The 13,595-nt window shown below is 41.9% G+C and overlaps 1 protein-coding gene across 1 annotated transcript in view; it reads right to left on the reverse strand.

Annotated features, from left to right (window-relative positions):
• grin3a (glutamate receptor, ionotropic, N-methyl-D-aspartate 3A) overlaps positions 1 to 13,595 on the reverse strand; it is a 43,179-nt gene that overhangs the window by 26,915 nt on the left and 2,669 nt on the right. The window contains exon 2 of the mRNA XM_068706883.1: positions 5,193 to 5,938. Coding sequence (XP_068562984.1) covers positions 5,193 to 5,938 — 746 coding nt within the window. The remainder of the gene's footprint in view (positions 1 to 5,192; positions 5,939 to 13,595) is intronic.

Raw genomic sequence — 13,595 nt, forward strand, 5'->3', positions numbered from 1 at the left:
CAAAAGCCCAAAGAGAGAATCAAACGTCCGAAGCACCCACTGGTGCTCTGACAACAGACGGCCGGACGTCACGGACCACACAGAGCTTCGGACTAGCCCCCTTCAGAGTCTCACCAGCGAGGATTATTTGGCATTTCTGCTTTTTTTGCTGTAGCGAAATGTACCGAACCGTGGCACCACTGTACCGTATTGTACCGAACCTACAATTTTACACCCCTAATACATATCCATACACACATCTACACACACACACGTACATACATACATACAAACATATATACATACTGACATACATACAAACCTACATACATAGACATACAGACACACAAACATATACAGTATTCATCATCATGTTATTCAAGCGACAGCCGACATGTTGTCATACTGACAGAAAAGGTCAGCGAGGTCTGTAATACTGTTGTTCTGGGCTCGTTCTAAGTTGTACTCCTAAGTTATGATTTGTCACTAATACCACCAAACACCAGCACCAGTACAAATTGTACATATAGCCAGTCTACCATGTGTTTATTAGGGGCGTTTACATGCTTGTCTTTGTCTGATACGACAGACGTTTCTTTTTTACAAATAGCAACATGGCCTGGTACATCTTGATTAATGAGGACAATCACACCCTTATTTGACCCCAAAATACTGTCTGCTTGTATTAGAAATTCCCCAGTAAACCCCCTCATCCATCACATACCCACCATCCACGGGGAAGTCCCTTATCTGACACCTGCTCACCTGTTTTTCTCACATAGCCTGGAGGAAAACATCTGGGTAAATATCCACCCAAATGATATTGTATTCCCTTCTTTTGCTCTTCAATTTGTCATCCATCTTTGTGCAGTTGTGAAGTAAGTGTTCCACAAATTAATTAGGGCAGTGTGCAAAAATACCCCGGTGGCAAAAGAGGGGTTCCCCGTACCTAGCGCTCCACTGTTGTGCTGAAGTCACACACAGACTCAATACGCAATATACACAATTTCATGGATGCAAGCCAAGGCAATTAAATGGGATATAGAGTAGAAGCTTTGCACCCACATCACCAAGGCCTATAACGTTAACAATAAGGCCACTCACACAACCACCGCGCAACCCTGGAACAGAATCCACACAGCATACTCGCCTCTTTCTCTCCAACACACACATATACACACTCAACGCGATACACAGACTTGGCTTCTTCTCATTGCCACCCTGTCCTGTTAACCAAGAGAAAGAGAGACGACGTCCTGCTTTAACCCAGCGTCTCATAAATGCTACTGGATCACATGTGTCCAGGCTCTCTTCACATGACCTGTCGTGGCTCTGGCTGGCTCTGTCATTTACGGCGGAAAATCTGTTCACGCACTCACTGATAATATTTGTGAATAAATGTTCACTATTAATGTGCCCTATTTCCCCTCTAATGGTGTTCAAGAGATGCTTATCTTTTTTTTCAGTCTTTTCATCTTTTCCTTTCCTTATAGGTCTGATAATAACTTCACTGACTTCATTTACTTTCTTGCACAGTACAATAGGTTTTCACTATAGGGCAGTGGTGTGGATTTAAGATAACTGGTTATCATCAGTGTTTGAGAAACATCCATTCTCTGTGAGAAAATGTTGTTTTCTGAAATCAACATAGTCTTTGTCAGATTGTTAACAAGACCTGCAAAAAAAGAGACATTTCTGGTTCTACAAAAACAACATGTATGACGTTATGATTTGTTTAAATGCAGTTCCTTGAAAGATGTAGTTGTGAAATTACATTAGAAATATTTTATTAAGGCATATTTGTATCCTTCCTTTTCCATTTTAACCTTAGAACTGTTTTGCTTTCTGGCTGCAGCCTTTTGCAGGTTTATGACTATTTCACATTAGAATGATGAACAAGTTGCAGTCAGTGCGTGTTTGTGTGTATTAAAGAGGCCCTAAGCAACGACTCAATGCACGTTGTTGTTCATTCTTTCAACCTGGTGCAGTGAATAAATGCATCATTTCTGCTTTTTGCCTTTTTAGTTTTGTTTTGTTCTCAGTTACACGGATATCATGATGCATAGTAGATGATTGTCTTGCAATGTAATGAGTATCGCAGAATCGCTGTTACTTGACACCATATGAATTTGCACTGTGTTTAAGAAAAACAAGGTTTTAAGCTTTAATATCTCATAAATAAATACTTAATAGGGGCTTGAAGGTTTTTGTGACCGCTCTAAAGTCTCATCTGATCTCCACATCCCAGCTGAACTCAGACTTAATAAATACAGCATTATTCTAGGATTAGGTAATCCTTACCCTAAGAAAAACAAAAGTACCTAAATAAGTAAGTCAGTAAGTAAGTTCAGTCAATATCAGTGTCGAGGGGCATGACAAAGAGTCGGTATTTGACGGCCTGGGAGTTCGGGTTGTAAAAAAAAAAAAACAGGTGACAAAACATTGTATCTGACAACTAAGCCACGCTGTGTCCACAATCTGATTAAAGTCCATTTAAAAAAGAAAAGGAAATCAATAAAATTGTTTGACTGCGCAACAGGAGTTAATGGTAATAGATGATGATCACAACACTGATTCAATTCATCGCCAATCGTTCTAACCTGGTGAGACATACGGAAATTGGAAAGAGAACAAAAAGTCAACATATATTAATCTCTGCAGCATGAATGCGATGGGGCAGTCCAAACAATCCCACGGCTCTACAAAAACTGAATTTCTAAAAAAAGGAATAACTTTTCTGACAAAATAAAAAAAAAACTAAAATAGCCTTTTTTTTAATCTTTGCAGGTAACATAGAAACCTACATCCTTTCCTTTCCTCCAGCATCTACAGCTGGTGACAGCATCGTATATATTACTATCTAATTCATATAGCTTCCCCTGAACCAGGCATATAGCTGACTTTTCCAAATCGTAGGTGCGTATAACAGCTTGGATTAGACAAAGTTTGGGAAACGAAACCTCTTCGGTTAAATTCCTTGCCTTCGCACGGTCAACAACAGAGCTCTTAACAACTTGGTCAAAGGTCCTGTGACGTGTTCTTCCTTCTGTGGTATGTAACGCACTGGCAGGCTGATCAACACTTTACAACAGCTTAACATGAACCCAAAGACATGAAAAAAAAAAAAAAAGCAATCACAAATCTCCTCCAGCCTTTTACAGGCTCATCACGTTCAAACACTTCTCATCCTGTGGAGATCATTCTGCTGAATCAGATGTGTTGAGGAGAATCTCAGTAGAAAAGGTCACACTCTTATGGTAATGCACTGGTGTATGATCACACACGCTCATTCATCGTTCACATCTTACTGTAGCTCTAAAAAGTAGAGTGGCCCAGCTGCAGATTACGACGCTGCTTGCTAAATGCAAATCCTGACACTTTATCATTTTACCCCACTGCTGCAGTTATTGAGTGAATATAATGAGCGTTAGAAATGCGCCGCGCGATCGTGAACGCATGCACCTTTGCAAATGAATATGAATATGAGTTTCTGTGGCGAATTCCAGACTGACGTAGCAGCTAGAATATGATTTAAACATCTCCACGATGTGTGAGAAGTACATTCATCCACAATGCACAATGTGGGCTGTTGGGTAGAGATGACCCAGGTTTTTGATTGCGGCCGGCAGCTTATTTCAGCAAAATGGCTCTGAAAAAAACCCACTATGCTCCCGAACACAATCCCCACAGCAGACCGACAAAGCTCTGATGGGAATGAGACACTTGGGGTTCATGCATCATATTCTGCTCTCTCTTAGCCTCCCAGAGAAGATACAGATACAGTGCAAAAAATGAAAAGTTATCACGGTCCGTCTCCCCACTTGAACGGTTCACAGTTGACCTGGGTGTGACCCACTTGCAAGCCTAGATTGGGTTGCTATGTTCGGTAGAGGAGTTTCAAAAGGGGAAGCACCAGCGAGCATTTGGAATGCTGACACTGGAAGGGCAAGATCTCCAGTCTCCCAAGACGTTCCATGTTTTCTCTTGCGTCATACGCTTTGTGACAAACAATACGAGATGTATGGGAAAGGTGGGTCCAGCAAAATATTCTTCACAATCTGGGCCCTCACGCGGCTGTGGATGAACGTCTGCTTGCATTTAACACCACATGTACCAAACACACCGGACAAATTTGGTATCAAAATAAAGGCAGCGTGTAATGCGCAGTCCAGAAGCTAAATGCTAAATTCATCGCACCATGTCATTTTATTACACTGCTGCAAATATTGATTGTATCTATTGTTCAAATAGGCTGCTTACTTGTGCATGCATCCGCCTTCGTAGATGTGCACGAGTGTGTGTTTCCGTGGCGAATTCCAGATAGACGTTGCTGGACTGTGACCAAAACGTATGCATGACGGGAGAGAAGTACATTCTACCACAACAAAGACAAAGTCGGAAACAAAAAGGCTGAACCACATACGTGAACAGCACCGTGGAGAGAGAGAGAGGGTGCGAGGGGTGGGAAGGAGAATCAGGGCTGTTGGGTGGAGATGACCCAGGATTCTGAATGCAGATGGCAGCTGTTTTCAGCAAAATCGCTCTGAAAACTCACTTTCCTTGCCAACTCTTTACAGCACAAAGACAAGGTTAGCAGCTCACAATGCCTGTTTCTTTTTCTTTTTGCTCTATATGCCCGGAATATGAAGGCATACACTGGGAAACACTCAGGGGAAGCACCTGAAGAGAATTAGTGCATCAGCGTCGCACTAGACGTGGTTGACGCACTGAATGATCACTCATTTACATGTTGCCATGTTGGGGACAATACAAATATCAAGCAAGAGTTTCTCTATAAAGCTATAACAACACCTAAAATATTGTTCTTTCAGGTCAGTCAGTGAGATTTAATGACAATTTGTACATTTTCCATAGTCACTAGTTTTAGATTTCTAAAACAAGATTACAAAATGGTTAACTGTGATCTAAGTCTGTGTGATTTGTAGAAAATAGCTGAAAGCATAAGTAAACCCCTACTTATCAAAATCATTTTCCAGTATTGTTTATGCTGTATTTGTTTTCTTAGCAGGCATGCAGCAATTGTATTCCACGTTGCTGAAACAATCCTTTTTATGTTGCAGGAGCATCAACAACACCATAAAATCATCAATCATTGACAACAACATGCATTCTCAGAGTTTGTGGTCTTTGCAATTGATTTTATGTGAATGTGTAGGTGCAAATGTGACTTAAGTATCCACATGATTGCTTACCTTGACAAGTACTCCCCTGAGCTGCCGTTGCTCTTTTGTATATCCATACAGTTAGTAGTCCCGGGTATGAGTGCTAGAGCGGGATTCTCTTGGGCTGCGCTGCCCACAGCCCGCGCGATTAGCTCCAATGAGTCGTGGACGAAGTGATCCAGAGAAGGGGCCTCCATGACCCCGTGCGCCAGTAGCCCCAGTGGCAGCCCCTCTGTTCTCAGCTCGGCCACATTCTGGCTGTCCCCCAACACCCAGTGAAACTCTGGGAGCGTCATCCGACTGGCCAGCGTCCACAGACGCCGCACTTCGCGGATCTCGCACCCAAATGTCACCACTCCCCTTGTGGATGAAGGTTCTCTCAAGGCCTCCAACTGCCGCATGAGAGCTTGTTGCTGGTCTAATTTGGTGGAGGAAGTGGACGAGGAAGCAGAGGATGAGGCAGCGGGGGAGAAGTAAGGCAAAGACGACGACGATGAAGACGCATCAGCTCCTGTGGCCACATCTGATGCCACTCCTGAGTGTAACGATGAAGATGAGACCGATGACAAGGTCGAAGCGGTAGTTGTCAGATTGACAAGAGTGCCCAAGTGGAAGCGAGTGTTGTTGTTGATGAGGAGGAGGAAGTCGCTAATGTCCCAATCCTGACAGAGCAAAATGCTGATGTCCCACCAGCCGTTCATCATCAGCAGGGTGGAGAGGAGCCGGGATGGTGGGGCCTCCACGGTCCGCATCGCCAGTTGGAAATGGAGAGGATTCTGTGGGGAGATTGAAAAAGGGTAACGGGTGAATGGGCAAGTGATTTGGGAAAGGGGAAAAAAAAGGGAATGAACGCACAAGGGGAGAGGGTGAGTAAGATTTAAGAAATGGGAAAAAGAATGGTAGAGGTATGAGGCATATTGGATTGGAGGGATGGGATACAGACGAGGGGCCGTTAAAAAAATAAACAGGAGGAAATAAAGGGGATGGAAATGTACGGGTGATGGGGGAGATTAACACGTGGTGATGGGGGGACAAAGGGTTGGTGAGGGTCAGTTGGATTTCATGGAGGGCAGAGAGATAGGGGAAAGACATTAGAGGATGTTTTTTTGGAATAAAGGGTAGATTGTGAGAAAGGAGAAAGATACAAATGAAATGGAGAAAAGGCAAAACAAGGACAATGGAAGGGTGGTGCAGGAGGAGGTTCGGTGCAACAATAAGGTAGAGGGGGGGGGGGGCAATTTTTGGGGGCACCAGGAAGGAGAAACAGATTTAGTAGAGCGGAGAATAGAAGAAAAAAGGTAAAGAAAGAAAGAGACATAAAAGGTCATAAATCCAACAGCAGAGTTACTTTCTGTCTAAGAATTCAATTTGCTCCTGGAGAACAAATACATTCAGCGGGATATAATGGATTTCAGCCTCCACTTACCTGCTCCCATGAATATCATTATTCACATCATAAGAAATACACATCTATTTCAAGAGCATCTGAAGAAAGTTGAAGAAACTCAACTGGGCCTTTCACATTCTGTGCTTGATCAATTCCATGTGATTGAATTCCCAACTCTGCTTTGCAATTCATGAATTCATCAGTTGATTGATGATGTCTGGACAGATCAATGGGTAGATCACAGCACTGGTGTGGACCATTGTCCAGTGTCTCCTAGTGGTGATGAAAACCATCCACCTAATGGCTAAATGCTCCAGAAATATACACAAATCAGAAGCTTGATTATGCTCTGTTTATTTTCAAAATACAGTTCTGTAGTATCTTCACCAAAGATAGAGATCCATATTTTTTCATTATTGGGTTTCTGAAATAAAAGTGGATCCCACCTATAGTTTGTATTACGTAAGAGGCTGAGTGCTTGCTTGCCTTGTAGTTTGGGAAATGGTCTTTTTGTCTGTATTATTTTAAATTGGCCTGTTCAGGTTTCATAAGAGAACAACAATATATCCTGATTAAGGACCATATAGGCAGAAATACAAGTTATTTCCTCTACGTTGTAGCTGAACATTTTCCACACTTATATAACCTTTATAGATTGATTCCCCACCTCCCGGGCTACAGTTGGTTTTTCTTCATTTCAGTATGTTGAATCACCTTTGAGAATCTCTGAATTAGCTTGAGATAGATAATCCTTCAGGAAAAATCCCATTACCTCACATTACTGTTTTACAGCCTTTGTGCCACACGGCCACACTGACTGTACTCCTGCGGGCTTAATAATAGTCATCATCTTCTTATCCTCCATCTTCTGTACAAAATTTGCAACGCTTGTCGTCCCACAGCGTTGCCAAAAAATACATCAAAATGTGCGGCCTGGGCGGGAATGGTGAATGAGCGATATCTCTTATCATCTCCAAAGGTATGTACCTCAAACAAAGGTACAGTTGTGGTCAAAAGTTTACATACACTTGTAAAGAACATAATGTCATGGATCTCTTGAGTTTCCAGTTATTTCTACAACTCTGATTTTTCTCTGATAGAGTGATTGGAACAGATACTTCTTTGTCACAAAAAACATTCTTGAAGTTTGGTTCTTTCATGACTTTATTATGGGTTAACAGAAAAAGTGACAAAATCTGCTGGGTCAAAAATATACATACAGCAACATGAATTAGCAATTTTGGTGACTTAGAAAGTTGTGTCAATGAAATGAGCTTCATAGCATGGCCTCTTAACTTCTTGTGAGTGATTATGAGTGACTACAGCTGGTGACTTCTCTGAGGCCATTTAAATAGGGCTCATTGGATACAAACGCCCACAAACGCTACAATGGGAAAGTCAAAGGAGCTCAGCATGGATCTGAAAAAGCGAATCATTGACTTGAACAAGTCAGGAAAGTCACTTGGAGCCATTTCAAAGCAGCTGCAGGTCCCAAGAGCAACAGTGCAAACAATTGTTTGTAAGTATAAAGTGCATGGCACTGTTTTGTCACTGCCACGATCAGGAAGAAAACGCAAGCTATCACCTGCTGCTGAGAGAAAATTGGTCAGGAGGGTGAAGAGTCAACCGAGAACCACCAAAAAGCAGATCTGCCAAGAATTAGAAGCTGCTGGAACACAGGTGTCAGTGTCCACAGTCAAGCGTGTTTTGCATCTCCATGGACTGAGAGGCTGCCGTGCAAGAAGGAAGCCCTTGCTCCAAAAGCGGCACCTTAAGGCTCGACTGAAGTTTGCTGCTGATCACATGGACAAAGATAAGACCTTCTGAAGGAAAGTTCTGTGGTCAGACGAAACAAAAATCGAGCCGTTTGGCCACAATGCCCAGCAATATGTTTGGAGAAGAAAAGGTGAGGCCTTTAACCCCAAGAACACCATGCCTACCGTCAAGCACGGTGGTGGTAGTATTATGCTGTGGGGCTGTTTTGCTGCTAATGGAACTGGTGCTTTACAGAGAGTAAATGGGATAATGAAGAAGGAGGATTACCTTCAAATTCTTCAGGATAACCTAAAATCATCAGCCCGAAGGTTGGGTCTTGGGCGCAGTTGGGTGTTCCGACAGGACAATGACCCCAAACACACATCAAAAGTGGTAATGGAATGGCTAAATCAGGCTAGAATTAGGGTTTTAGAATGGCCTTCCCAAAGTGCTGACTTAAATCCCATTGAGAACATGTGGACAATGCTCAAGAAACAAGTCCATGTCAGAAAGCCATCAAATTTAACTGAACTGCACCAATTCTGTCAAGAGGAGTGGTCAAAGATTCAATGAGAAGCTTGCCAGAAGCTTGTGGATGGCTACCAAAAGCTCCTAATTGAAGTGAAAATGGCCAAGGGACATGTAACCAAATATTAGCACTGCTGTATGTATATTTTTGACCCAGCAGATTTGATCACTTTTTCTGTTAACCCATAATAAAGTCATGACAGAACCAAACTTCATGAATGTTTTTTGTGACAAAGAAGTATCTGTTCCAATCACTCTATCAGAGAAAAATCAGAGTTGTAGAAATAACGGGGAAACTCAAGAGAGCCATGACATTATGTTCTTTACAAGTGTATGTAAACTTTTGACTACAACTGTATGTACCTCAAACAAAGGTATGTACCTCAAACAAAGGTATGTACCTCAAACAAAGGTATGTACCTCAAACAAAGGTATGTATCTCAAACAAAGGTATGTACCTCAAACAAAGGTATGTACCTCAAACAAAGGTATGTACCTCAAACAAAGGTATGTACCTCAAACAAAGGTATTTATCTCAAACAAAGGTATTTATCTCAAATACAGAAATGATGGGAGCGAAATACAAAGGTGCGATAGCTTCCCAGTCATTTCCAAAGGTAATTTGCCCCAATCACCATGGTAAACAGTGACACGTCAACTATGTGTTTCTATGAGGCAATAGCTGCTCTCAAGTTCAAGACTGTCCATCACGAATACAAGACTCAATCCAAGAGTATGAATCTAAAATGCAGAAAAGAGAGAAGCGATATCTCAATTGAACCGCTACTGGTAATATTGCCGTTTATATATATTGCGACGTCTTTGGGCAGTAGCAGCCACACTGACAAAATTTCGCAAGTTTTAATTTAATGTTCTCTTTGTGTAAGTTTGAAAGGACAACTTTAGTGGCTCGTTTCCTGACGTAGGAAGCAGTTTTAAGTGACAAACTCCCACTGTATGCCTGCAAAGAATCCTCCTACAACGGTTTGTATGATATCTTTCAAAGACTTTTTATTCTTTCTTTTTTTTTGAGTGTCCTCCTAGGAATGTCTAGCAAACCTACTGCACTCTACACATGCAGTGCATTGCACTTACAGGATTATAGTGAGCCAGAAGATCAGAGCTGATACGTTTCAAAGTTGGCACAGTCACCCCTGTAACACTGGGCTGCCAGATCTGCTCCAGTGTACCTGTAGCACATACTGTACCCGACATACCAGTCACCCAGGCAATCAATATGTCTTGCACTCACACACGCAGAACTACACACACTCAAAACGCCCTCAGCTTCTCCGTTTAATTGACTTTACACCATTTCCACAAGCTTTGCACTAAAAGCCCATTAGATTGATCTATTGGTTAATTTCACTCATTTCATTAATCTCATCACCCAACGGGCATGCAACGCAAAAAAATAGTACATGGAGGGATTATTGCTGCAACAAAAGCACCAACAGAAGCACTACTATGTGTTTTATTTCAGTTCTAGAAGTCTCGTTTCAGGGAAAGAAATGGTAATGCAGCCCACAGGGCATCAGACTCTCACCTCCTCTCATCCCCCGGGAGGATTGGAGGATTTATTCTCAACTGTGGCACGTCTGCACTGTGATCACCATAAATCTGTAACCCCCTCTTTGTTCCTCATGTAAATAAACAGGCAGAAATTTGCCCGGAAGTGCGGCTGCCTGCTCTCTTACATAAATACAGAGATCTGCTGCTTTCGACGAACTGGGAAATCCCAGCTTTGTTGTCACTCTGCTCTCTTTCATCACTCTTCTCTCTTCAGAAATCTGTTTTTTTTTTTTTATTGTCCAAAAATACATTTGCTGTTATTTATTTTTTTTTTATGTGAAGAAACTCGCAAGCGTTGCTTTTTGGTAAAACTGCAGGGACTGGCAAAATATTGAGCCAGTGGACAAATCAAATAAACTAGTAATGGCTTGGTATTGATCTTTCCTTGATTAGATGATTCATTGTGGGGAAAGTGTGAAAACTGATTATAGGTTTCTGGTACTGTTGCTTTTTTTTTTTTTTTTTTTTAACAAGATCACAGAAGTTAACAAATACAAAATTGTCCCGTCTTGCAATAATTACAGCAAAGTGTTTTAGAAGAAAACAATATCTTGCAACTGTGTTTTTTTTAAAAACTATTGTTGATTTCAAAGCAAGACTTCCCTACGGCCCGACCCCTGACTCTATAGACCTACCCAGAGCTCCTAGCCTTTCATCCTACTGGCCTCCTTATGTCACTGCCAGCGTTATTGATGATGGAGCAATGACAACCTCCACTAACTCTTAGTCAGCAAAGCCCTATCATTCATCTTCCTGGATAGATTGTGAGGATATAATTACTCCAATATCCTAATCAGCATAATCTACAAATTAATTTACCTGCATCTAATTGAAAAGACAATCTCAGGCTCACTTGTGTGTGATTTTTACTTTATTTTCCTCAGTAAAAATATTCCAAAAAACATCTCTGAGTTATTACTATCACCATTCCATCCCCACTGCCCCTTAGCCTAAACTCACTGTTGGGTGTTTGAAGCTCGTGGAAAGTAACACAGCTACACAACCCGGAAGACAGAGGTTAAACAAAATTATCATGAAATAGAATTTTACTTCACATTAGTTTAAGTGTGTGGTTGTTGTTAATTTTTATCAAAACTATTTTCAGCCGCCTTCAAAGAATGAACAGGAAGTCGCAGAAACAGTTACTTCCTGTTAGATCCGATCTGTAGGCTACCTGTAGTTTACAAACCTCATTCGCATTTATTCATGTGCGTTTGTAAATACATATTTATGTGGAAATGTGCGTGTATCTGCATTGTATTCTATGCTTTGTTCTTTTCATATCTGTCCGTAAAACACTTTGCTGCTCGTTGTGTTGTATGAATAAACGTTATTATTATAATAATCTAAGAGCCAATCAGCTCTCTGATCTGGCGACAGCCAGGCGTTTCCCATCATGCCCTGGGTCATGCAGTCGGTGAAAAGCAACTGCGGCGCCTGGCTCTAAATCTTCTTGTGCGCCGATCGCCGGTGATCGATTCTGCTCAGGACTGGCTCGTCTCAAACGAGCCTAATGACAAATTCAGCTTGGTGGCACTCAATATGACCCAATTGTGAGACAGTATTGCTAACTGTGAATACTAACTATGAAGAAGTTGTTCAAACGCCGACGACATATTTACACTTCGTCGACCCTGGGTTATCTTTTCCTTTGTTTCACGGTAAATTTGTCACCGTTTTATTTTAATATTCACCTCTTTCATTGCAGACAACTTTGATTCATGCCTTTGTTCTTTCCCACCTGCGTGATTGTCGGCCCCGCCCTGATTGTTCTCACCTGTCCCTCGTTAGCCCTGCTGTCACCTGTCCCTCGTTATTGTTCTTCCTTCCCTGTAATATTTAATCTCCTTGCATCTTGCCAGTTCGTCTTTGTACTTCCTTGTCAAGCTTTTCAGCCGACTCTTGTTGTGTATTCCTCGCGGTAATTAGACCTTGCTTTTTGTCTGCCTGAGTGTGGGGATTTTTGGATACTCTGCTTTATTCTGGACTGATCTTCTGTCTACTGTACCCTTGCTTCTCAAAGACCTTTCTGTTTGAGCACTGCATTTACGTCCACTGTCTGTTTGTCAGTACATATGCCCTTCGACATAATGGAAATAACCTAATTAGATTAAGCAGCAACCAACATGTGCCAATATGCTTCACGTTGTCTATGAAGCTCTAGGGTTGTGGGCCAGCATAGCATGGATTTCCACTTGAAAGCTAGGTCCTCTTATCAGAGACAACTGGTCTTTCCCAGGGAGTCTCAGTCCCTGCTCTTTTAATATGCAAAATGCTGAACCCTTTGCTGCTTCCAAAGCCTCTCACTGCCTACTCCCAACCCACCCAGTCCCTTTGCCCTGAGCTGCACTTTATATTTGGTCCTTAAGCTCCATATTCTCATGCGACCTCGTCATTTCGACACTTGCATAACTGTGTCAAGGGTTGCTCACAGGTTTAATGTATTAGAAACTTTTTTAACAGTTAACTTTGTTTCACCTAAAGCTTAAGAAGCAGAACAAAAAGGCAAAGGAAAGACAATGTCACCAAACAAACACCCATGAGGTCCTCTCAAGACATTCAAATAGGTTTCTCAATTTCAAAACTCTGTTTCGGAGAAATTGCTGACAGCCTTCAATTGGGATTCAATAGTAAAACTAGATTGATTCAGAAAGGGATTAAAGCCATTTCTCCAAAAGTCACACACGAGTTCTGAACAATCTGTCTGTTTGCTCGTCTATCGCCAAGTACATTGTTATCCAACCATACGTCTATTCATCCATCAAATAATCAATCTGTATCTGTTGCTTTGTCTGCTATATCTATACCTGCTATTTCACTTCTAAGAACCAGTTTGGACTTTAAACACCTGCTTACTACTAACAGCGTAATGCTTTCTTGTGCACAGAGCAGGGAATTAGATAATACCCTGAAAACACACACACACACACACACACACACACACACACACACACACACACACACACACACACACACACACATACATTCAAACCATTAGTTAGACTGAAGGGTTCTGGGACACTTGCCACCTACTGAGCTAAAGTAATGTGTGTGTGTGTGTGTGTGTGTGTGTGTGTGTGTGTGTGTGTGTGTGTGTGTGTGTGTGTGTGTGTGTGTGCGAAAGAAAAAACGAAATAACAATGATGCTCTTTGCCCCTCCCCGGAAGGTTGTGCTTGGAAAGTAAATACAC

This window comes from Cebidichthys violaceus, unplaced genomic scaffold, assembly GCF_023349555.1.
Source record: "Cebidichthys violaceus isolate CVI_PGR_0920_01 unplaced genomic scaffold, fCebVio1.0.p SCAF_122, whole genome shotgun sequence".
NCBI classification, from domain to species: Eukaryota; Metazoa; Chordata; class Actinopteri; order Perciformes; family Stichaeidae; genus Cebidichthys; species Cebidichthys violaceus.